Source organism: Carlito syrichta, unplaced genomic scaffold, assembly GCF_000164805.1.
Source record: "Carlito syrichta isolate Samal-C Ts95f unplaced genomic scaffold, Tarsius_syrichta-2.0.1 Scaffold301031, whole genome shotgun sequence".
Lineage (NCBI taxonomy): Eukaryota > Metazoa > Chordata > Mammalia > Primates > Tarsiidae > Carlito > Carlito syrichta.
The window spans coordinates 98627-118251 of NW_007245127.1; the positions used below are offsets into that span (position 1 = coordinate 98627).

General features: G+C 52.2%; 1 protein-coding gene across 4 annotated transcripts in view; it reads right to left on the bottom strand.

Moving 5' to 3' along the window:
- CDH23 (cadherin related 23) overlaps positions 1-19625 on the bottom strand; it is a 379551-nt gene that overhangs the window by 5508 nt on the left and 354418 nt on the right. For 2 of the 4 annotated variants that reach the window (XM_008054754.2, XM_008054753.2), the window contains exons 46-59: positions 19116-19319; positions 16255-16713; positions 12429-12545; positions 10845-11069; positions 9862-10031; positions 9513-9650; positions 8084-8203; positions 6393-6570; positions 6036-6247; positions 3591-3782; positions 3301-3414; positions 2201-2330; positions 1843-2094; positions 1603-1764 (exon numbers count right to left, since the gene is read on the bottom strand). In XM_008054754.2, coding sequence (XP_008052945.1) covers positions 1603-1764; positions 1843-2094; positions 2201-2330; positions 3301-3414; positions 3591-3782; positions 6036-6247; positions 6393-6570; positions 8084-8203; positions 9513-9650; positions 9862-10031; positions 10845-11069; positions 12429-12545; positions 16255-16713; positions 19116-19319 — 2673 coding nt within the window. Of the gene's footprint in view, positions 1-1602; positions 1765-1842; positions 2095-2200; positions 2331-3300; positions 3415-3590; positions 3783-6035; positions 6248-6392; positions 6571-8083; positions 8204-9512; positions 9651-9861; positions 10032-10844; positions 11070-12428; positions 12546-13479; positions 13785-16254; positions 16714-19115; positions 19320-19625 lie in introns of those variants that run through there. The other 2 variants (XM_021710752.1, XM_021710751.1) reach the window with 1 other exon arrangement.

A 19625-nucleotide genomic window follows, 5' to 3' on the forward strand; every position in this document is an offset into this window, starting at 1 on the left:
GTGACCGTGAGCATGCCACTGCACTCCAACCTGGGCAATAGAGTGAGACTCCAACTCAAAAATAAAATAAAATAAAATAAAATAAAAACACCACCATGGGTTGCACTGGCTCAAGAATGATGAGTTTGTGACTATATTGCTCTATGCTGGGGTGCCATGGACCACTTCTGAGCCCCCTTAGTGTCTGCCTGTCTTTCTCTCTTTCATATTCTTTAGAAAAGAGATGGCCAGAGGTGGTACAGGACAATCTTCTCTTAAAAGACAGGAGACCTGGGTTCAAGATCTTCTACTTTCTAGCTGTGTAAGCTCTAGCAAGATATTTAGTATCTCTCTGCTTTTGTTTAATAAGAGCTCACAGGACAAAGGGGTGGTGTCTTTGCGGTGGCATCTGAACTAGACCTCAAAGGATGGGAGAGGCATCTCCAAAGGCAGAGAGGGTGTCAGAAAGGCATTCCAGGAAAGAAAGGCAGAGGGGTCAAGGGCCAGGGGAGGGCAGTGCAGAGCAGGCTGGGGAAATGGTGAATCGTTCAGGTAGCCTGGGCAGAGGGCCCTTAAGGACAGTATGCAGATGTGGAGCAGGAAGAGGGATTAGGAGGAAGAGTTAGTGAGCCTTGAAGCCAGGTTAATGTCTTCCTGACATTCAAGACTGGCCTACAGACAAGGGGTCTGTAGACAGAGGAAGGGATTGGGGCTGGGAGTCAGGTCATGGGACACCCTCTAGAGTCTGACCCAAAAGTCTCAGCCAACCAAAAATGTACGAGCAAACAGGCATTCGTAAGTATAAGTGTGCTCTTTAAATTCTGCCTCCCCGGTGCCTAGCACAGTGCCTGACACACAGGAGGGTGAGGCGCAAATGGAAAAACAGACAGCTATTATGAAAAGGAGACTGGGAAGATGATGGATGGACAGATGGAAGAAAAGGATGCCAGGATGGACAGACAGACAGATGGATGGAAGGAGGAAGGGAAAGAAGGAAGGATGAAAGAACAGAGGGATGGACGGACAGACAGATGGAAGGATGGATGCCTGGCTGGCTGGCTGGATGGGTGAATGGGCGGAACGATGGACGGATGGACAGGTGAACGGAAGGAAGAAAAGAAGGAAAGATGAACAAATGAATGGGAGGGTGAAATGAACGGATGGACAGATAGAAGGATGGATGGATGGACGGAGGGATAAAAGGAGGGAAAGATGGATGAATCGATGGAGGGATGGATAGACGAACGGATGGAAGAATGGATGGATGGACGGAGGGATGAAAGGAGGGAAAGATGGATGAATCGATGGAGGGATGGATAGACGAACGGATGGAAGAATGGACAGACGGAAGGAAAAGTGAAAGGAAGGACAGACGGACGGATGAAGAGATGAGAAGAAGGAAGTAAGAAAAGAATGAACGGGGGGTGGATGCAGAGCTGAACCAGCGGACAAGCTAGAGACTAGGCCGCCGGATGAGTGGATGAGGAGAAGAATGACGTGGCTGGTTGGAGGGCCACCCATATCCTGTGGCACTCACACAGACCCCATCTCCTCTGGACTACAGTCCACACAGTGGCTGAGGGGTCTCGGCTGGAGGCCACACATGTGTAGTCAGGCTCCTACCCATGGTGAAGACCTGGCCCACGTCCTCAGAGGCGTTGGCAAGGGCGTGGAAGTAGTGAATGGCCAGAATGCTGTAGAAGACGAGGCTGTTGTTGCCAATGTCTGCATCCAGGGCCAGCACCTGGATCAACTCCGAGCCCACCTTGGCATCGGTGGCCACCCCTGCAGGAACGGGCAGGCGGTGTAAGCAGCAGGGCAAGGGCCACCCCACACCCCGTGCCCAGGTTCCAGGCCCTGCACCTGCAGTGTACTCAGCCTTGGTGAAGCGCGGTGGCTGGTCATTGATGTCCTCCAGCACAACGCGCACCTCCTGCAGGGTGAGGTCAGCAACCAGGTCAAGGGCGGGGGAGGGTCTACGGGGAGGGGTCCAGCTGCGATTGCTCGAGGCCTTGACGATGAAGGAGAAGACGGCTTCTCGCTCCCGGTCCAGGTCCCGCAGCACCAGCAGACGCCCGTCGGGCTGCAGATGGAAGTTCTTCTCTTCGTTGCCGGCTGAGGGTGGGATCATGGCACAGGGTAAGGGGCAGGGCAGAGCGGGACCTATTTGAATCCTCTCCAGCCCCAGGGTGGGAAGAGCTTTAGCTCCGCCGGGCTCCACCTGCGATGAAGTAGTACACGATGGCGTTGGGGCCCTCATCTGCGTCCACGGCGCCCGACACATTGCCCACGAGGGTGCCGCGTGGTGAGTGCTCAGGTACTGTCAGCAGCTGGTACTGGGGGCTGCCTTTCTGCAGAGGAAGGGGGATGTCGTCACAGGAGACCAAGAGAAGGCTGCCAGTCCTTGCTAGGGGCTGTGGACAGTGACGATGGGTGCTGAGTTTACTGCCCAGGCCTTATGGGGTAAGTAGAGCTGTTGTGACCTTGAGTGAGCAAGGGAGGGACTGGGGACCTGAGCTCTGTCCTCAGGGAGTGCCACCGGCACCTGAATGAGTGTTTGAACAAGGGGAGTACGTATATACCCACACTCACACTCACAGTCTCCAGGGAACATGCCATCCTGTGTGCACACAAGAAAAAACAACCACAACAGAGAGCTGTGGTCCCCATGACTCAGTCCTGATGTCTGATTTAGTCTCAGTCCCACTTCAATCAGAGTTGATTTTCATGCTTCGTGTGCGTGCATACACGCGCGTACAAATACAAGAGCATCAGCTCCATGAGTCGGGCATTTTGGTCTGCTATTTTGACTGCTGGGTAGTGCCTTGAAAAAGTGCTCAGTATAGTGTAACACAGCTGCTAATAGTTGTTCTGGGCTGGGCTCGGTGGCTCAACCTGTAATGCCAGGAGTTTAGGAGGCAGAGGCGAGTGGATTGCCTGAGTCTGCAAGTTCGAGACCAGCCCAGGCAATTTGATGAGACCTCATCTCTACAATAAATAAAAAAATTAGCTAGGTGTGGTTGCGCATGCCTGTAGTTCCGGCTACTTGGAAGGCTGAGGCGGAAGGATCACCGGAGCCCACCAGTCGACGCTGGGGTGGCCGTGAGCGTGCCACTACACTCCAGCCTAGGCAACGGAGCAAGACTCCAACTAAAAAAAAAAAAAAAGTTGTTCTGGTGTATAGTACATGCAGACAGACGTTGCCCTGTCTAGCCAAATGTGTATTAGGGCAGTGTGTACAGGGGAGTGTGTGCACGTGTGTGCTTGCAGGCAGACGAGTCCTGGTGTGAGTGTGACAGGCGAAAGGGTGGGCGAGCTCACTGGAGGCCTCACGAAGAGGGGTTCGTTGTCGTCGATGTCCTCCAGGGCCACCTGCAGCGGCTGCATGGTCTCGTACGGCACCGGCTGGCCCAGGTCACTGGCCACCAAGATGAGCTGGGAGCGGAGGAAGCAGTCAGAAGGGAAAAGCTAAGAACCCTAGGTGGGCACTCCCCAGAGACATTCCAGATGGAGAGGTGAGGGCCCCATTCCCAGAGGAAAGCCCGCCCCTCGGCCCCGCCCCGGCTTTCCCCCCTCTGCCGGCCCGCCCCGCGCCGGGCCCCACCCCTTACGCTGTACACCGCCTGCTTCTCTCGGTCCAGGCGCTGCGCGGTCTGGATGAGGCCGCTGACGGCGTCGATGGTGAAGTACTCCCAGTCCCGGTTGCCCGCCGTCTTCAGGAAGCTGTAGCGCACCGCCCCGTTGAGGCCCTCGTCCTTGTCTGTGGCGTAGACCTCGTACACGTTGGAGCGCAGCGGGATCTCCTGCGGGGCGTGGGGGAGGAGGCTCCTGGCCCTCTGAGGGAATCCCAGCTCCTAGGCCTCATGGAGCTCTCACGGTTTCTCCTGCGGTGGCCTCATGTCCTTGCCACCTTCCAGCGGCCTTAGGGAACGCCTACGCGCTCAGCTGGATTCTCACGGAATCTGAACATCTGGCTAGCTGTTTTCCCTTCTTCCCTTCTCTCCAACCCAAGCCAGGGCCACTGCCCACTGACAGTCCAGCTTCGGATCCACATGCTTCAAGCACTCTCAGGGTACCCTTCTTGCCAGCAGCTACACCTCTGTCCCTCCAGTCCCACTGCATGCTGATTTAGGGGACAGAAGGGGACTCAAATGCTAAGGCACATCCACCCTTTGTTCTGTGTCTGGCTTGCTCTCTCTGCTACCCCAATCACAGGAACTCTGGGTTTCCCAAACAACACCATCCAGCCAGTGGGGGTCTGAAAATGGGGGACAGGCAGGCAGGGTGGCATGGTGGATAGAAGTTAGCCAGCAGGTCTAGACTGTTACCAACTCACTGTAGAACCTGGACATGCCACAGTCTCTAAGCCTCAGTCTCCTGAATGCCCTTGAGTTAAGCCTAATAAATCAAAAGACCTCACTGAAATAATACATTGACCCATAACAAGGCTGCCCAGGGCAAAAGAAAGAGCATGTTTCTTTGCTTCTGGTGGAAAAATTATCAGCTCAGTATGGTTTCCTTGTTTATCTCATTGATCATGACAATCAGAAGTTCCAAATGGCAGTTACATCTAATTAATAAAAAGTGGGACGACAAATAGATAATTACTTAATAAATGCTGGTTGTTCCAGAGACATAAATCTTTCCGAATGCAAAGCCCTTGAAGGGAAAATCTTGGTAAATGGGGCCTTTGGTGTGGAAAAGAACTAGATTATTATTAATTTATATCCTGCCTCACTCTGCAAAAAAGATCTGAAGCAGCCGACAAGAATATATAAATTATAATAAGATCGAACAAGTTAAAAGATTAGGATAAAGAAAAAAAGGTTGGCAGGAAGATAGAAGCTGAGGGGTGGGAGACAAGGTGTGTGTTCTACAACTCTGCAGGCTCTTTCAAGGTGGGCTGACCGCTCTGAGCTCCCTAGTGGGCAGAGCAAAGATGTGACGCTAGACACAAGGTAAAAGCAAATCACAAGGTAGAGCACAATGTTTTTTGGAGCTCAGGCCTGGGACCGTTTTCTCCTGTAGGACCTCAAAAGAGGAGACAGAGTGATAGCATGGACTTCGCACTGACATTCTGAGATGTGGGGACTTGCTGGGGCTTGGGGGAGTGAAAAGCAAGTAGGAGATGTCCCGACTGTACCACTAAGGAGTATTTTGGGCCTGGGGGTTAGGAGAAAGAGGGGGAGAGAAGACAAAAACAGGCATCACCATCTTTATGTGGCAGTTTTGACTGAGGAATGAAAGAATTGGAGAGATTCTGGAACCTCGGCCACTTCCCCTTGTTTCTCATTCTGATGCTCATGCTTGGCTCCCAGACTGTTTCCACACCAGTACCAGCATGAACAGCAGACAGACAGAAGGGGCGGGTGTGTTTATTTTGAGTCAAGTAGGGGGGAAGTGGGTCATGGGGGAGACTGTTCCTGGTCGACATCTAGGAGCAAGAGGTGGGACATTTGCTATTATTAGTCCTGTTTTGCAGATGAAAAAACAGACTCACAGAAGTCCCTTGCAGCTGGGCTCGGTGGCTCAGCCTGTAATCCTGCGCCTTTGGGAGGCTGAGGTGAGTGGATTGCCTGAGCCCGTGGGTTCGAGACCCACCTGGGCAACTTGGCGAGACCTCATCTCTACAATAAATCAAAAATTAGCCGGGCATGGTAGCGCGCGCCTGTAGTTCCAGTACCTGGAAGGCTGAGGCGGAAGGATCGCTGGAGCCCAGCAGGTCGAGGCTGCGGTGGCCAGGAGCGGCCACTACACTCCAGTCTGGGCGACAGAGTGAGACTCCAACTCAAAAAAAAAAAGAAGTCCCTTGCTCATGGTCATTGGGCTAGTAAGCAATAGAGGCAGACTGGATCCCAAGACCTTTTACTAGCACGGCTCATACTAACCACTCTTCAACACTGCCCTGTGTGGCACTGGGCAAGTCTGTTCCCTTCTCAGGCCTCAGTTCCCCAGCTGGGTTCCTTCTACTCCCCCAGGCCATGGCTGTGGGATGAAGTGAGTTGCATACCGGAAGGGGAGGTGGGTGTGCAGGAGCCCCTGGGGGACAAAAGTACCTCTTTGATGTGGAGGATGGTGCCGTTAGGTGGGCGCACGAAGACAGGGCGGTTGTCATTGACGTCGATGACCTCTACCAGGAGCATGGTGGTGCCCCAGAGTGGGGGCTGACCGCCATCTGTGGCTACCACGGTCAGGTTGAATCTCTCATAGGACTGCAGTGGCCGCTGTGTGGTCACCAGGCCTGAGTCCATGTCCACATGGAAAGCCTCTGGCAGGGAGGGCAGGAGAGTAGGGGTGTGGCTCTGACTGAGACAACCTCCTGGTCCCTCCTCCTCCTGGCCTGGGTCTGCAGGTCTGGCAGCCTGCCCCTCCCCCTCCGAGGCATTGTGGGAGTCCTGGGGAAGGCTACATACCCTCGCCAGGGCCGTCAAGCGAGTAGGTCAACTCCCCATTGGAGCCTTCATCCTGGTCGGTGGCCATCATGGTGATGACTGAGGTGCCCGCTGGTTCATTCTCGTACACACTTGTGCTGAACTGGGGCTTAGAGAACTGTGGCCGGCAGTCGTTGACATCCAGCACTTGGATCACCACCTGGGAGGGGAAGATCAAAGCCAAAGACCAGGAGCATGATGGGGTTGCCTCCGAGGACCTGGGCACACAGCAGTAAGCCTAGGCAGAGGAGGGACAGACACCACCCTGCGAGGGAGGCATTCTTCTCATGTGTTGGAGTTTGACCTCAAGCAACTTATTTATCCCCTGAGCCTCAGTTTCCTTAGCTGTACAATGGGGACATGGTATCTTATTTGTCGGGGTTCTTGTGAGGTACACACATCTAATGTATGCTAGATCCTCAGTGCAGTGTCTGACTCAAGCGAATACTTGGCAGCACGAACCGTGGCATCAGGTGATCTGCACCTGGGCCCTGAAGCAGGAGCCCTCCCTTCCCCACCCCACGCCTCCTACTTTGCCCCTTGCAGCCCCCCACAGGGGCCCTGCACATCTGGCTCTAGTCTCTGGACCATAATGTTGGATTGTTGGGATTCTTCCACTCCCTAAGACCCCTCTTGACTGGGATTCATGTTTGGCCTGAGACTTGGCTTTCCCTGCTGACCCCAGGTCCCACAGGGGGACTTTGTTCCCAGTTGCCATGGCCCTGCCTGACGGCATGCTCATCAGAGCCCTTCGCAGCAGTGATGCTAACCATCTCCCTTCAGTGCACAGTGGTTTCAAACCACCCACCTCCCTGATTCCTCATCACCACATCAGCACCCTCCTTTGCAGATCTGATGACTGAAGCTCAGCAAGGCTAACCGACAAGCACAGTGTGCTCAGCTCATGGGAGCTTAGTCTCCTGACTCCAAATACTGTGTTTTCCCCAGCGGCAACGCATATGCGGCAGGCAAAGGACTCAGATATGTGTGAGTACCCCTGCTCTTTCCATCTGCCTGGTGAAGGAACTCTGTCTTGGCCCTTCAGCTTCTAGAAGCTCCCGCCCTTAGGGAGCGTTTCCTTTGAATAATTAGGTCATTGTGAGGGAGAAGCAGAAGACAGGTACAGAAAGGCCAGTAGGAGGCAGAACAAAAGGAGAGGAGATGAAGAGAGAACAAGGCCTTGAGGCTTGGAGCTTTGGTGGAGAAGGAGAGCTTAAAGGTGTGCTGATGGCCCCAGAGCAATTGTGTGGACACTGACTGGAATTAGGATGGGAATGAACTGTGAATTGGTCCCCCACCAATATTCTTTAAGAGACACAAACACAGATGACTATAATCATATTTGCTTGCTGCATTGTGCTTCTTTCAATGGGACACTGTGGCTACACTGGGCCACTGGAGCCCCAAGCTTTATCTGGGTTACGCCCAGGTATGTCTAGCTGCCTCAGCAGCAGTTTGGCACAAGAACTTTCTCCCAGAGAGTTTTTGTCTTCTTAAGACACAGTCGTTGCAACCCACCCAGTTGCCCTCTTGCCCTCTCTTTCCTGCCACCATGTCTTTGAGGGAATGGGGTGGTCTGCTTCTACCCCACAGCAGTCACTCTCTAAAGGCTTTGCTTGCTGCCTCCACACCTCTACTCCCTGAGGTCCCTGGCCCAGGTTGGCATTTCTCACCTGCACTGAATTTTCTCGACGGTTGCTGGCTACATCTCCAGGGTTGTCTTTGGCCAAGGCAGTCAGGATATAATGGTCTTTCTTTTCCCGGTCCAGAGATGAGAGCACATAGATGTCACCCTAGTAAAAAGGGTAGCTTCAGGTACTTCCATGTTCAATAGGTATTTATTGAGCACTTAATATGGTCAGACACTGTGCTGGGCTTGGGAGATACAGCACTGAACAAAAGAGACAACAGCCACCATACCCAGAGAGCTCCCATTCTATGGCTCTCCTTGTCTTTACTACCCCAATCTACCTGGAGATAGGGTGATCAGCCCAGCCTGGAGCTAACTGCCTAAGCAGGGCCTGGCATATAGGAGGTGCTCCATAGATATGCACTCGTTCTTCTTTTTTTCTGAGTCGGGGTCTCTCTCTGTCACCCAGGCTGGAGTCAGTGGCACAATCATGGCTCACTGAAGCCTCAACCTTCTGTGCTTAGGCAATCTTTCCATCTCAGCCTCCCGAGAAGCTGGAACTACAGGCACATTCCACCACATCAGCTAATTTTTTAATTTGCATTTTTGTAGAGACAGGGTTTTGCTGTGTTGCCCAGGCTGATCTCAAACTCCCAGGTTCAAGCAATCCTCCTGCCTCAGCCTCCCACAGTGCTGTGACTATAGGCGTGAGCCACCACACCCAGCCTCTTTCTTCTTTATGCCAGGCCAGAAGCCATGTCTGATGGCTCACACCAAGCAGGAAAGAGTGAACCCCACTGAAAGGACAGAGTGCTGAGGGTGTGGGCAGAGCGGGGCAGTGGGAGGGAAAGTTCAGTTCCAGCCGCAGCAACTGGGGAGGCCCTTCCTGACCAACTAGCCCCAAGCTTTAGGGCTCTCTCCTTATATTGAAAATAGCAGTTTTGAACCAATTAGTAGATATTTGAAATCATTGCCCATATTTTCTCCCAAATTTCTGCTCTTCCAGGGGTCTAAGACTCCCCATAGGGAGCATGGAGGATGCATCTTTGGGGCATCTTCCTTCCCCAGCACTGAGTCTAGGGTCATGTATACAGTAGGTGCTCAAATACTGCACCCACTATCTAGAGTGCTTCCTGTGCCTCTATTTCAACAATCTCAAAAAGTGGTTCCATGGACTTTAATCAAGTTTTGAGTCTGAAGGAACACATCTCGGAAGTCCCACAAAGGGAGAGTTCCAAAATACTTCAGCTACTTCCTTCTACATCTGCTGGGACAGAAAGGCCGCAGTCTACAGGATGTCTGGGACTCTGAGAACAGGGTTTGCTGACTTGGCTCTGAACCTCTGAGGCTACAGATGTTCAGATGGCAGGACCCAGAAACAGAGGGATAACAGCAATACTTTTGGTGGCTTCTCAGGCTATGACCTGGGCTCTTCCTAGTTCCAGAACCCAGACCCCCCAGCACCCACTTACCGTAGTGGGGTTGATGGCAAACTTGCCTTCTCCATCTCCTAGGCTGTACTCAATGAGGGCAAAGTTGCCTGAGTCAGCATCGGTAGCAGTGACTGTCAGGATGACTGTGCCCACAGGCACATCCTCGAAGACGGCCTCCTGGAGCCCAGTGGGCAGAGAGAGTAGGTCAAGGTCAGTCCTAGAGCCCATGCCCCGGTTCTAGGAGCTCACTGATGCACGGAACCCAGAGCATCACACTGCTCATGGGCTGGGCACTCCCAGGAGGCTGGCAGGGTGGGAGTGGACAGTGCCCAAAGTCCTTGAGGAATGGGCCCAGGTCCTGGACCAGCCTGTTGGCCTGGACACCCACCTGGTAGGATGGCTGGTCAAAGATAGGGTTGTTGTCATTGATGTCCACGATCTCCAGGTAGACAGGGATCTCAGCCGCTCGGGGTGGAGATCCATTGTCGGAGGCCTTCACGGTAAAGTTGAGCCAGTGCACCTCCTCATAGTCCACCGTCCGGTTGGCAATGACCTTTCCTGAGACACAGAGGCACCCACTGCCAATTTGACCCCTCCTCACTCATGGCAGTATTCAAAGTATGAAGAGAAAGACCTGACACCCTGAGGGGCAGGTAGTGCCTTGAAGGAGGATGGCCAGACAGCATCGCCCTTCTTATGGAGGATGGAGCCTTATCGCCAAAGAGATGGACATCGACAAGCCTAGGACCTGAGATACTTCCCTCCTGGCCTTCTTGCTCCTTAAGTGATACCAAGAGTAGGAGCTTGGCTGGGCCTGGTGGCTCATGCCTATAATCCCAGCACTTTGGGAAGTTGAGGTGAGAGGATTGCCTGAGCCCCATGGCTTCGAGACCTGCCTGGGCAACTTGGCAAGACCTCATCTCTACAATAAATCAAAAAATTAACCGGGCATGGTGGCACGTGCCTATAGTTCCATCTACTTGGAAGGCTGAGGAAGAAGGAGCACCTGAGCCCAGCACGTCAATGCTGCCGTGGCCATGAGTGTGCCACTGTATTCCAGCCTAGGCGACAGAGTGAGACTCCAACTCAAAAAAGAAAAATAGATTAGGAATTTGGGTGGCAGAATATTCCAGGTTATCAACAGACATCAAGGGGGCTTCCATTCTAACCCAGGACTAGGCACTCTGTCTTCTCCTCTGGTTTGGGCATCTGGGAGAGCATGGAGTGTTGGCCATTGGATCCAGCCCAGTTCACTGAGGGGCCGCAGTGGGGTCTTAGTGGAGGATGAGAAGCAGGTCATGGTCCCTCCTGGAGTTTAAGCAAGCACAGACGGATGTCTCCTAATCCTCCTCTGGCAGATTTCCTACCTACCTGTAGAGGAGTCTTCCAGTTGGACGTAGCCTGGGGGTGTCAGGTCCAGCAGGGTGTAGGTGATGAGCCCATTGAGACCCTTGTCAGGGTCCACAGCTGCCACAGCGATGAGTGTGGTCCCTGGGGTGGCCCCCTCCAGGATCCTCTCTGTGTAGTAGGTGATGCCAAAGGGCTTGAACTGGGGTGTGTTGTCATTGACATCCAGGATGTTGACTGTCAGCTTGGCTGCGGTGGAGGCAGGGGGTGAGGGTGAGGGAGGGATACCAGTGTGGCTGGGCCAGGCCTTCCTAAGGCTCAGTCACACAGGGAGAGGACGGCGGCATCTCACAGCCCTCTGGGACTCCCTGAGGAGAGACCCAGCCCTCAGGCTGTGGCATGTGACCCTTTCCTCTGGTATGGTCACTTGCTCTTCCATAAGCAGAAGGGATGGGTGACCGTGGTGGTGCCCCTGGCCCTGACTGTGCCCCGGTTTCCAAACCTGCTCAACGAGACAGGGCTCAGATGGTCTTGAAGACCTTGGTCCTAACTGAGTTGTCCCTTCTACACAACCAGCCTGGGCCCTTCACTCTCTGAGCTTGAGGCACAGAAGAGATGACCGAGTCGGCCTTCCTTCTGGCAAACGTGGGCCTCTGGGCTGTGAAGACAAGCGGCCAATGTCTGCCAGGCCTGGCTCCCCCCGCACCCCACAGGGTCCTCGCCTCATGACAGAGGCAACTTGAGGCCACCTCATCCCCACTTCCCCTACTCTGCCCACATAAAATGCCCCCCTCTGGCAGCTCCCCTGGTGGCCCGTGCCTCAGGCTGCAGGTAGGGTAGCCTGTGCCTGGCAGGCAGAAGACAGCACCATGCCCCTGTGTTCTCCACCATCATGCCTGCACCCCCAAAGTGGTGTCTGTGGCCTCAAGCCACGTTCCCTTGCTCGCTGCTTCCTCTGTGCTGACCCTGTGGCTTCCTATCAGAGCACGAGGCTTCCGGCTCACATCCCAGCGGTACCTTGGTCACCAATTCTGACAACTGGATGCCAACCTAAGTCTCTGTCAATCCACCCTTCTCTCAGTCCCCTCATTGGTTCTCCCAAGCCTCCTCCCTATTGTAAGCCTTGGGGTTCAGATCACACACCATTCTGGAAGTCTGGATCCCTCACTGCCCAGCTCTGCCTAGTAACCGCCACCCTGGGCCTCGCTGTAGTTGCCACCTTCCAAGCCTCTAGCTTTCCCTGACTCCTGGCAGCTGGGGCAGGCAGGTTCTATTGCTCCCTTTCCTTTTTTTTTTTAAACTTTTAATTTTTTTATTTTAAAGATGTGGGGAACAATTCAGGGTTAGGTATACAGATGTTCATTATGCAGGTACACTTGCTGAGGTCTGCCCCCTCTCCCCCAGGGAGATTCCCACTACTGCCAATCCCGCCTCCCCCTCCTCGCCACCCCACCCCCACTCCCGCAGTCTCCCGCTACTGCCGCTCCTTTCCTTACAGTATTACAATAGCTGTTGCTCCCTTTCTTTAGGAGACCAGTCGGCCCCGGCCTGCCCCCAGACCTGATTGGCTCTGAGTAACCAATGAGAGATGTCTGCAGAGAACCTTACCATTTGGCACACTGACAGAGCGCTCTGGGAGGTCGCTGGCATTGTCAATCACTGAGAGAGTGACCTCATAGGTGGCAACCAGCTCCCGGTTCAGGGGGGACTTCACCATCACAGACCCTGTAGACCAGACCCGGTCAGGTTGAGCCTGAGCAGAATCCCCTAAAATCTGGACCCCCCAGGGGTGCTCCTGGCCAACACTCCTCATCCCCCCAGAGGGTGGTAGTCCCCAGTAGATCCTGGGACTTGCAGCTGGGATGGCCCCACAGCCACCCACGTAAGCTAGGGGTACGAGGCTTTGCCTCTCACGCAAGGCTTACAACTTGGCTTTGGGCAAGTTATTTAACCTCTCTGTGCCTCCATTTCCTTGTTTGTAAAGCGGGATAATTACAGCACCGACTGTATGGGGCTGTTTTGTGGATCAGAAGAATTAAATGCGTTGCCATTTGTAAAGAACTAAGAACAGTGCCTGGCACAGAGAGAGCTGTGTGATTACTTGTTTAAAAATGCTTGTGTACCACAACAGTGAGAATTCAGAACTTTGCACTTAAAACTAGCTAAAATGGTGACTTTTGTTATGTGTATTTTATCACAATTAAAACAAAATACTTATATTCTAGGGAGATCAAGTTTAAAGGAGAGTCATGGCAGCTGGAAAGCCGGGGGTGGGGGCGCAAACCTTTGACTTGATTAAATGGGGAGTGAAATGGCCTGATTGTGGGTGGAAGTATTAGTCCTATGTGAATCCTAGCAAGGAGTTTCCTTCTCGTCTCTCCACAGCCACCTAGAGTCACTGCCTGCTCCCCAAACCAGAGAGGAACCTTCCAGAACCTTGGGACTGGACTGGATAGACCTAGTTTGGCCGACCTCAAGACTGGCTTTCCTGGGACCTTTCTTCTTCCTGCTTGCCAGATGGTCTCGTGGCCTCTCCTCCCATTGGCCTTATGCTAGTGTGAGACCTCCTCCCCCGGCAGGCCTTGGGGTCTCTGGGACTCCCTTCCCCCTGCTGGGCTTCTGTCTTCCGTGGGTCCCCAGTCATGGGGCGGTCACTTACCCTGGGCCGCCGCCTCCTCCTCCTCCTCCTCTTCCTACTCTCGCTCCCCGTCCCCCAGGCTGGGGAGCGAGGATGGGGAGAGGGCGGCTGCATTCAGTCTGCAAAGGCTGAGCCACGGCCTTGGCCTGGGCCCCACAGGACAGGAAGGGTGGTGAGGGTGCAGTGGGCATGGAGGAGGGCAATGGGGTGAAGCAGAGAAGAGATGAGGTGGGAAGTGACAGAGAAACAGAGCTCAAACCTGTGGGCCTGCCAGCCGTGAGGAAGAGAGAAGAGGGTTAACATACGTTAGTTCAGGGCGCAGCGGGACGGAGGGTGCAGTAGGGACGGAGGGAAAGGGGAATGGGGGGGACGGTGGGGACTCAGAGCTGACGGGTGGGATGGGGAGGGGGGACTGGGAACTGGGAGAGGGTGGAGGGGAAGAGGAAGACGGAAGAAAATGAGGGGGCAAGCAGAAGTCCAGCTGGAGTGGGGAGCTCAGGGACTGAGGCTCTGGCAGGAAGAAAGGGGAGAGAAGTGAGCTAGGGAGGCGGGGGAGCTTGAGGAAGACAGGGGCAGAGAAGGCACTGGAAAGAAAAATAGAGAAAGAAAGTCAGTCAAAGGGAGGGAGGACGAAAAGAGAAAAGCGGTGGAGGCTTTAGTAGCCACCAAGTTGGGCAGGGGCACAGAGCAGCTCTCCATGGTCCTGACTGGTCCGTGCAGCCAGAAATTTTCCTAACTTGGGACTTGACTGATTCTGTCTAATTTTTCCTAGTGCTCCTGTTTTTTCTTTCTCCTTTTCCCTCCAGGCCTCAAACACAAATTGAGTTCATTGTGCCCTTTGGTTCACTACACACTTCGATCACTGCCACTGCTCTTGTTTTATGTATGTATCTACTCCTTTTTATTCCTTCCTCTGCCCTTAGCAATCCTTGTAATGTATTGAAGTGTATTTTTTAAAGTATTACTGAAAATCATGTATTGTTTTATATGTATGCACTTTACATGTATGCAAATAGTACTATGACATGTATCTCATCTCATTTCTTACTTTTTTTCAGTAAGTACTTTTTTTGGTTTTTGTTTTCTGAGTTGGAGTCTCACTCTATTGCCCAGGTTGGAATGCAGTGGCACGATCGCAGTTCACTGCAGCTTCAACATGTTGGGCTCAGGCAATCCTTCTGCTCAGCCTTCCAAGTAGCGGGAACCATGGGTGTGCACCACCATGACCAGTTAATTTTTTTGATTTAGTGTAGAGATGAGGGCTTGCCAAGTTCCCTCAGGCTAATCTTGAACCTCTGGGCTCAGGCAGTCCTTTCGCCTACACCTCCCAAAGTGCTGGGATTACAGGCGTGAGCCACTGTGCTTGGCCAGTAAGTACTTATTAAGATCCATGCACAATGCCCCATGTGTGTCTAATCTATTGCCTCCAACTGTGCCTGGTGCCCTCATAGTGTGTTACCCAGTGTTCCAAAAGTTTGATGTTTTTACTCCTTTGGGTAAACACCTACCGCATTTTGCTGTCCAGTCTCCCAGAGATGGACATTGGGTAGCTTCCGGTTGCCACCACCACCAATAACACCTCAGACAGTCTGGACATCCTCAGACAGTACCATAGTTGGCCTGAGGATTTCTTTGCTGGGTAATGGGGTATGCGTGCACTTCAAGCTGGATTGCCATCCAGATGATGGACTCAGCCTCACTCCTAGGGCAGTGGGTGAGGGCTCCAATGTCCCCATATTGTCATCAGCATCAACACTCTCTGGCCTCCTAATGTCTGTTAAACACATATGGACTACTGATGTCTCATTGCTATTTTACTATACATTTCTCTGAATACAGTGATTTTTAGCATTTCATCATAGCCAGGTTAATTTTTCTGTCACTACCCTGGGTCTTCCAAGAAGTGCACTTGTCAGGTCCTATGTCCCTTCCATAACTTCCCCAAAGGAGTAAAAACATCAAACTTTTGGAACATTGATAAAAACAGCAAAATTACAATAAGCTGCATAAGTTGTGAAAGATAAGCCCTGATTCTCTTTGGTTTGTGATGGTGTAAGAAAATCACTAAGAGTACACATCTGTCTTACATAGGATTTAAATGTTCTTTACGTATGAAGAAGGTGTTCAGGGCCTGGTGTGGTGGCTCATGCCTGTAATGCCAGCACTTTGGGAGGCCGAAGCAGGCAGATTGCTTGAGCCTAGGAGTCTCAGACCAGCCTGGGTAACATAGTGAGACCTCATCTCTACAGTTAAAAAAAAAAAATTAGCCGGGCCTGGTGGCATGCACCTGTAGTCCCAGCTACTGGGGAAGCTGAGGTGGAAGGATAACTTGAGCCAGGAGGTCAAGGCTGCCGTGACTGTCATGATTGTACTACTGTGCTCCAGCTTGGGTGACAGAGTGAGACCTGGACTAAAAAAAAAAAAAAGAAAAAAAGCTCAACAACCTAATTATTTTAAAAATGCACATCAAAACAAGGCTTCATTTTCCTCTAAAATTCCGACCTTTAAAAAGTTGTAATAACTAATGCTGGCATGAGTGTGGTGAGATGGGTCATCTCATTCAACACTAGTAGGGCAAGGGAGTCAGAAAGGCCAGAGCAGCTGGTCAAGGGAGGAGAACGAGAAAGGAGAGAGATGGAAAAGAAAGGGTGTGATACAGTGTCAGCAGGGGAGAGAAGAGGAAGGGAGTGGCAGAGAGAGAGAGAGAAAGAGAAAGAAGAGCGGAGGAGAAAAGTGGGGAGTCAGAGATTGGGCAGGGGGTCAGGGGAGGGGAGGAAGGGGCGCAGGCCCTTGTACCTGTGTTGATATTCACAGCAAAGGCATCCTCCTGGTCGGGCACCAGGCGGTCAGTGTCGTCCTTGGCCACGATGCCAATGATGTGGTACTCCAGCATTGGGTTGAGGTCACGGTCGATGGCAGTGACATTGGCAATGACAGTGCCTGGCTCAGCTGACTCCAGGACGCTCACCGTCTGGATGGGGTTGAGGAACTCGGGACGGGAGTCATTGATGTCGTCGATCAGGATGGTGACGATGGCGGTGCCCGAGAGAGGAAGAGTGCCCCGGTCGGTGGCCACCACTGTCAGCCTGTAGGAATCCTGCTCCTCTCTGTCAATGGTGGCATTGCCGACACGGATGACCCCAGTGACCGGGTGGATGAGAAAGCGGTCCTGAGCTCCGGCTTCTATTCGATAGACCAGCTCCCCATTGAGGCCACTGTCCTCATCGGTGGCTGTGACTTGAAGGACGGAGAATCCTGTGGGGAAGGAAACGGGGAGCAGCTGAGCACAGTGGCGTCTTCCAGGAGGATCGTTAGAACACATTTGTTGTGGTGTACAAGAGGACCTTTCTCAAGACAGCCTTGTCAGCAATTGCCTTTTTTATCCAATTTTTTTTTTTTTTGAGTTGGAGTCTCACTCTGTCGCCCAGCCTGGAGTGCAGTGGCCACTCCCGGTCACCGCAGCCTCGACCTGCTGGGCTCCGGCGATCCTTTTGCCTCAGCCTTCCGAGTAGCCAGAATTACAGGCGTGTGCTACCACGCCTGGCTGATTTTTTGATTTATTGTAGAGATGAGGTCTCGCTGCCCAGGCGGGTCTCGAACCCGCGGGCTCAGGCAATCCAATCACCTCAGCCTCCCAAAGGCGCGGGATTACAGGCTGAGCCACCGAGCCCGGCTTTATCCATTTTTCATGTGTGCAATTTTATAGGAACATGTTACCTAATTATCTTTTATATTCTTTGATTGAACATTGTTTTATATTGTAATGGTTAGGCGTATCTTCTGCAAATCACCTGCTTTTGTCTTTTGCCCATTTTTCTGCCAATCTATACCAAGTATAAAATTATGACAACTTGTGACAAATGTCTTTTTTTTAGTTTGTTGTTTGCCTTCCAATATTGGTTATAACTGCTTGATGGAAAGAAGTTCAAATATCCAGGCATATAAATTTAATGTTTCCTTTTGAATTCTTCTGTTTCTTTTATGATTAGAGACTTATATTTTCTCTAGAATGCCACTGGGCCTTATTTTGGTGTCGGATATGGGTTGAGAATCTACACTAGATATTAGATGATTATTATATAATTAGTTTATAGAATAACTGGCCGAGCATGGGGGCTCAAGCTTGTAATCCCAGTATTTTGGGAGGCCGAAGTGAGGGGATTGCCTGAGCCCATGGGTTTAAGACCCGCCTGGGCAACTTGGCGAGACCTCATTTCTACAAAAAAAAAAAATTAGCTGATGGTATGGTAGCGCGTGCCTGTAGTTCTGGCTACTTGGAAGGGTGAGGCAGAAGGATCGCCGGAGTCCAGCAGGTTGACTCTGGGGTGGCCATGAGCATACCATTGCACTCCAGCCTGGGCTACGGACAGAGACTCCAACTCAAAAAAAAAAAAAAAAAGATTATAAAATGATGGAATCTATTAGATTGTAATAAATCGATTTTTGCACACTAAATAAGTAGTTTTCCCCATTGATTTTATTGTTTCATTTATCAATATGTTGAGTAATTATATTCTAAACCATATTCTTTAAAAGATTCTATTCTTGGCTGGGCTCAGTGCCTCAGCCTGTAATCCCAGCACTTTGGGAGGCCGAGGTGAGTGGATTGCCTGAGCCCGTGGGTTCGAGACCAGCCTGGGCAACTTGGCGAGACCTCGTTTCTACAATTAAAAAAAAAAAATTAGCCGGGCGTGGTAGCGTGTGCCTGTAGCTCTGGCTACTTGGAAGGCTAAGGCGGAAGGATCGCTGGAGCCCAGCAGGTCGACGCTGGGGTGACCATGAGTGTGCCACTGCACTCCAGCCTGGGTGACAGAGTGAGACTCTAACTAAAAAAACCCCCAAAAAACCAAAAGCATTATATTCTTTAATTTATTAGCATCTGTTTCTGGGCTACTTTGCCCTGGGGTCTTGTGCTCATATCACATGGTTTTAACACTGTGGCTTTTATTTATTTATTTATTTTGAGTTGGGGTCTCACTCCATTGTCCAGGCTGGAGGGCAGTGGCACAACCATGGCTCACTGCAGTCTCAACCTCCTGGACTCAGGCAATCTCTCTAACTCACCTCCCAAGTAGCTGGAACTATAGATATGAACCACCACACCTGGCTAATTTTTTGATTTTTTTTGTAGAGACAAGGTCTCACTATGTTGCCCAGACTCAAACTCTTGGGCTCAAGCAATCCTCCTGCCTCAGCCTCCCAAAGTGTTGGGATTACAGGCGTTAGTCACTGCACCCGGCCACTATGGCTTTGTAATATGTTAAAATATCTGGTAAGGCAAATCTGGCTTTATTATACTTATTTTTCAGATTTTTCTTGTTTTTCCAGATGACCTTTAGGGCCAAATAATATTTCAATTTTGGTCAGAATCACATTGACCTGATTTTGATTTTAAACTAGTCAGTCTTTCCGTTCAAGGACACGAAGGGAGCATACTTAGGAATCTCATTTTGCAAACAAGACACTGAGGATCAGAGGAGGGAAGCGGGGGACCCAGGTCTCCTGACTCCCTCTCCAGTGCTCTCCCCACTCACCCTGCTGCCTATCTCTCTCCCCACTGGAGGTGAATTGTGGGTCCAACCCGAGGCTCCAATTCCCACCAACCACCAGTCAGCTCCTGGCGGGGGGCGGGGACCTGGGACCTGTACCCTGCTTACCTGGAGGGCAGTTCTCTAGCAGGTGGACCGTGAGGGCAGCAGGGCTAAAGGTGGGCCGGTTGTCATTATCATCCAGGATTGTGACGAGCAGGTGGGCTGTGCCATTGAGCAGCCCGATGTCCTCAGCCAACAGCAGCAGCTCCAGGACAGGCGGTGAGAAGGCCTCCCGGTCAATGATGACACCTGACCTCACGGCCACCATACCTGGCACCCGGTGCCACCAGTCAGGGAGACACAAGGGGAAAAGGGATGCAGTGGGGAGACAGGAGACAGGGCAAGAGCCAGCAGAGAGGGAACAGAGGAAGACGGGGACACAATGGGGAAGAGATGAAAGGGGAGCAGAGAAAGGACTAGGGCGCTTTTCTTCCCAGGCATTCAAACACCTTGTTTAGGGAGGGCCACGTGTCTGCTGTGGCCGTCTCCTCCACAGGCGCCCTATGCACTCCTCAAGACCCCTGTCTGGGACGAGTGACTCAGGGCGGAGGATAGACCTGCTGTTGGCACCTGTTA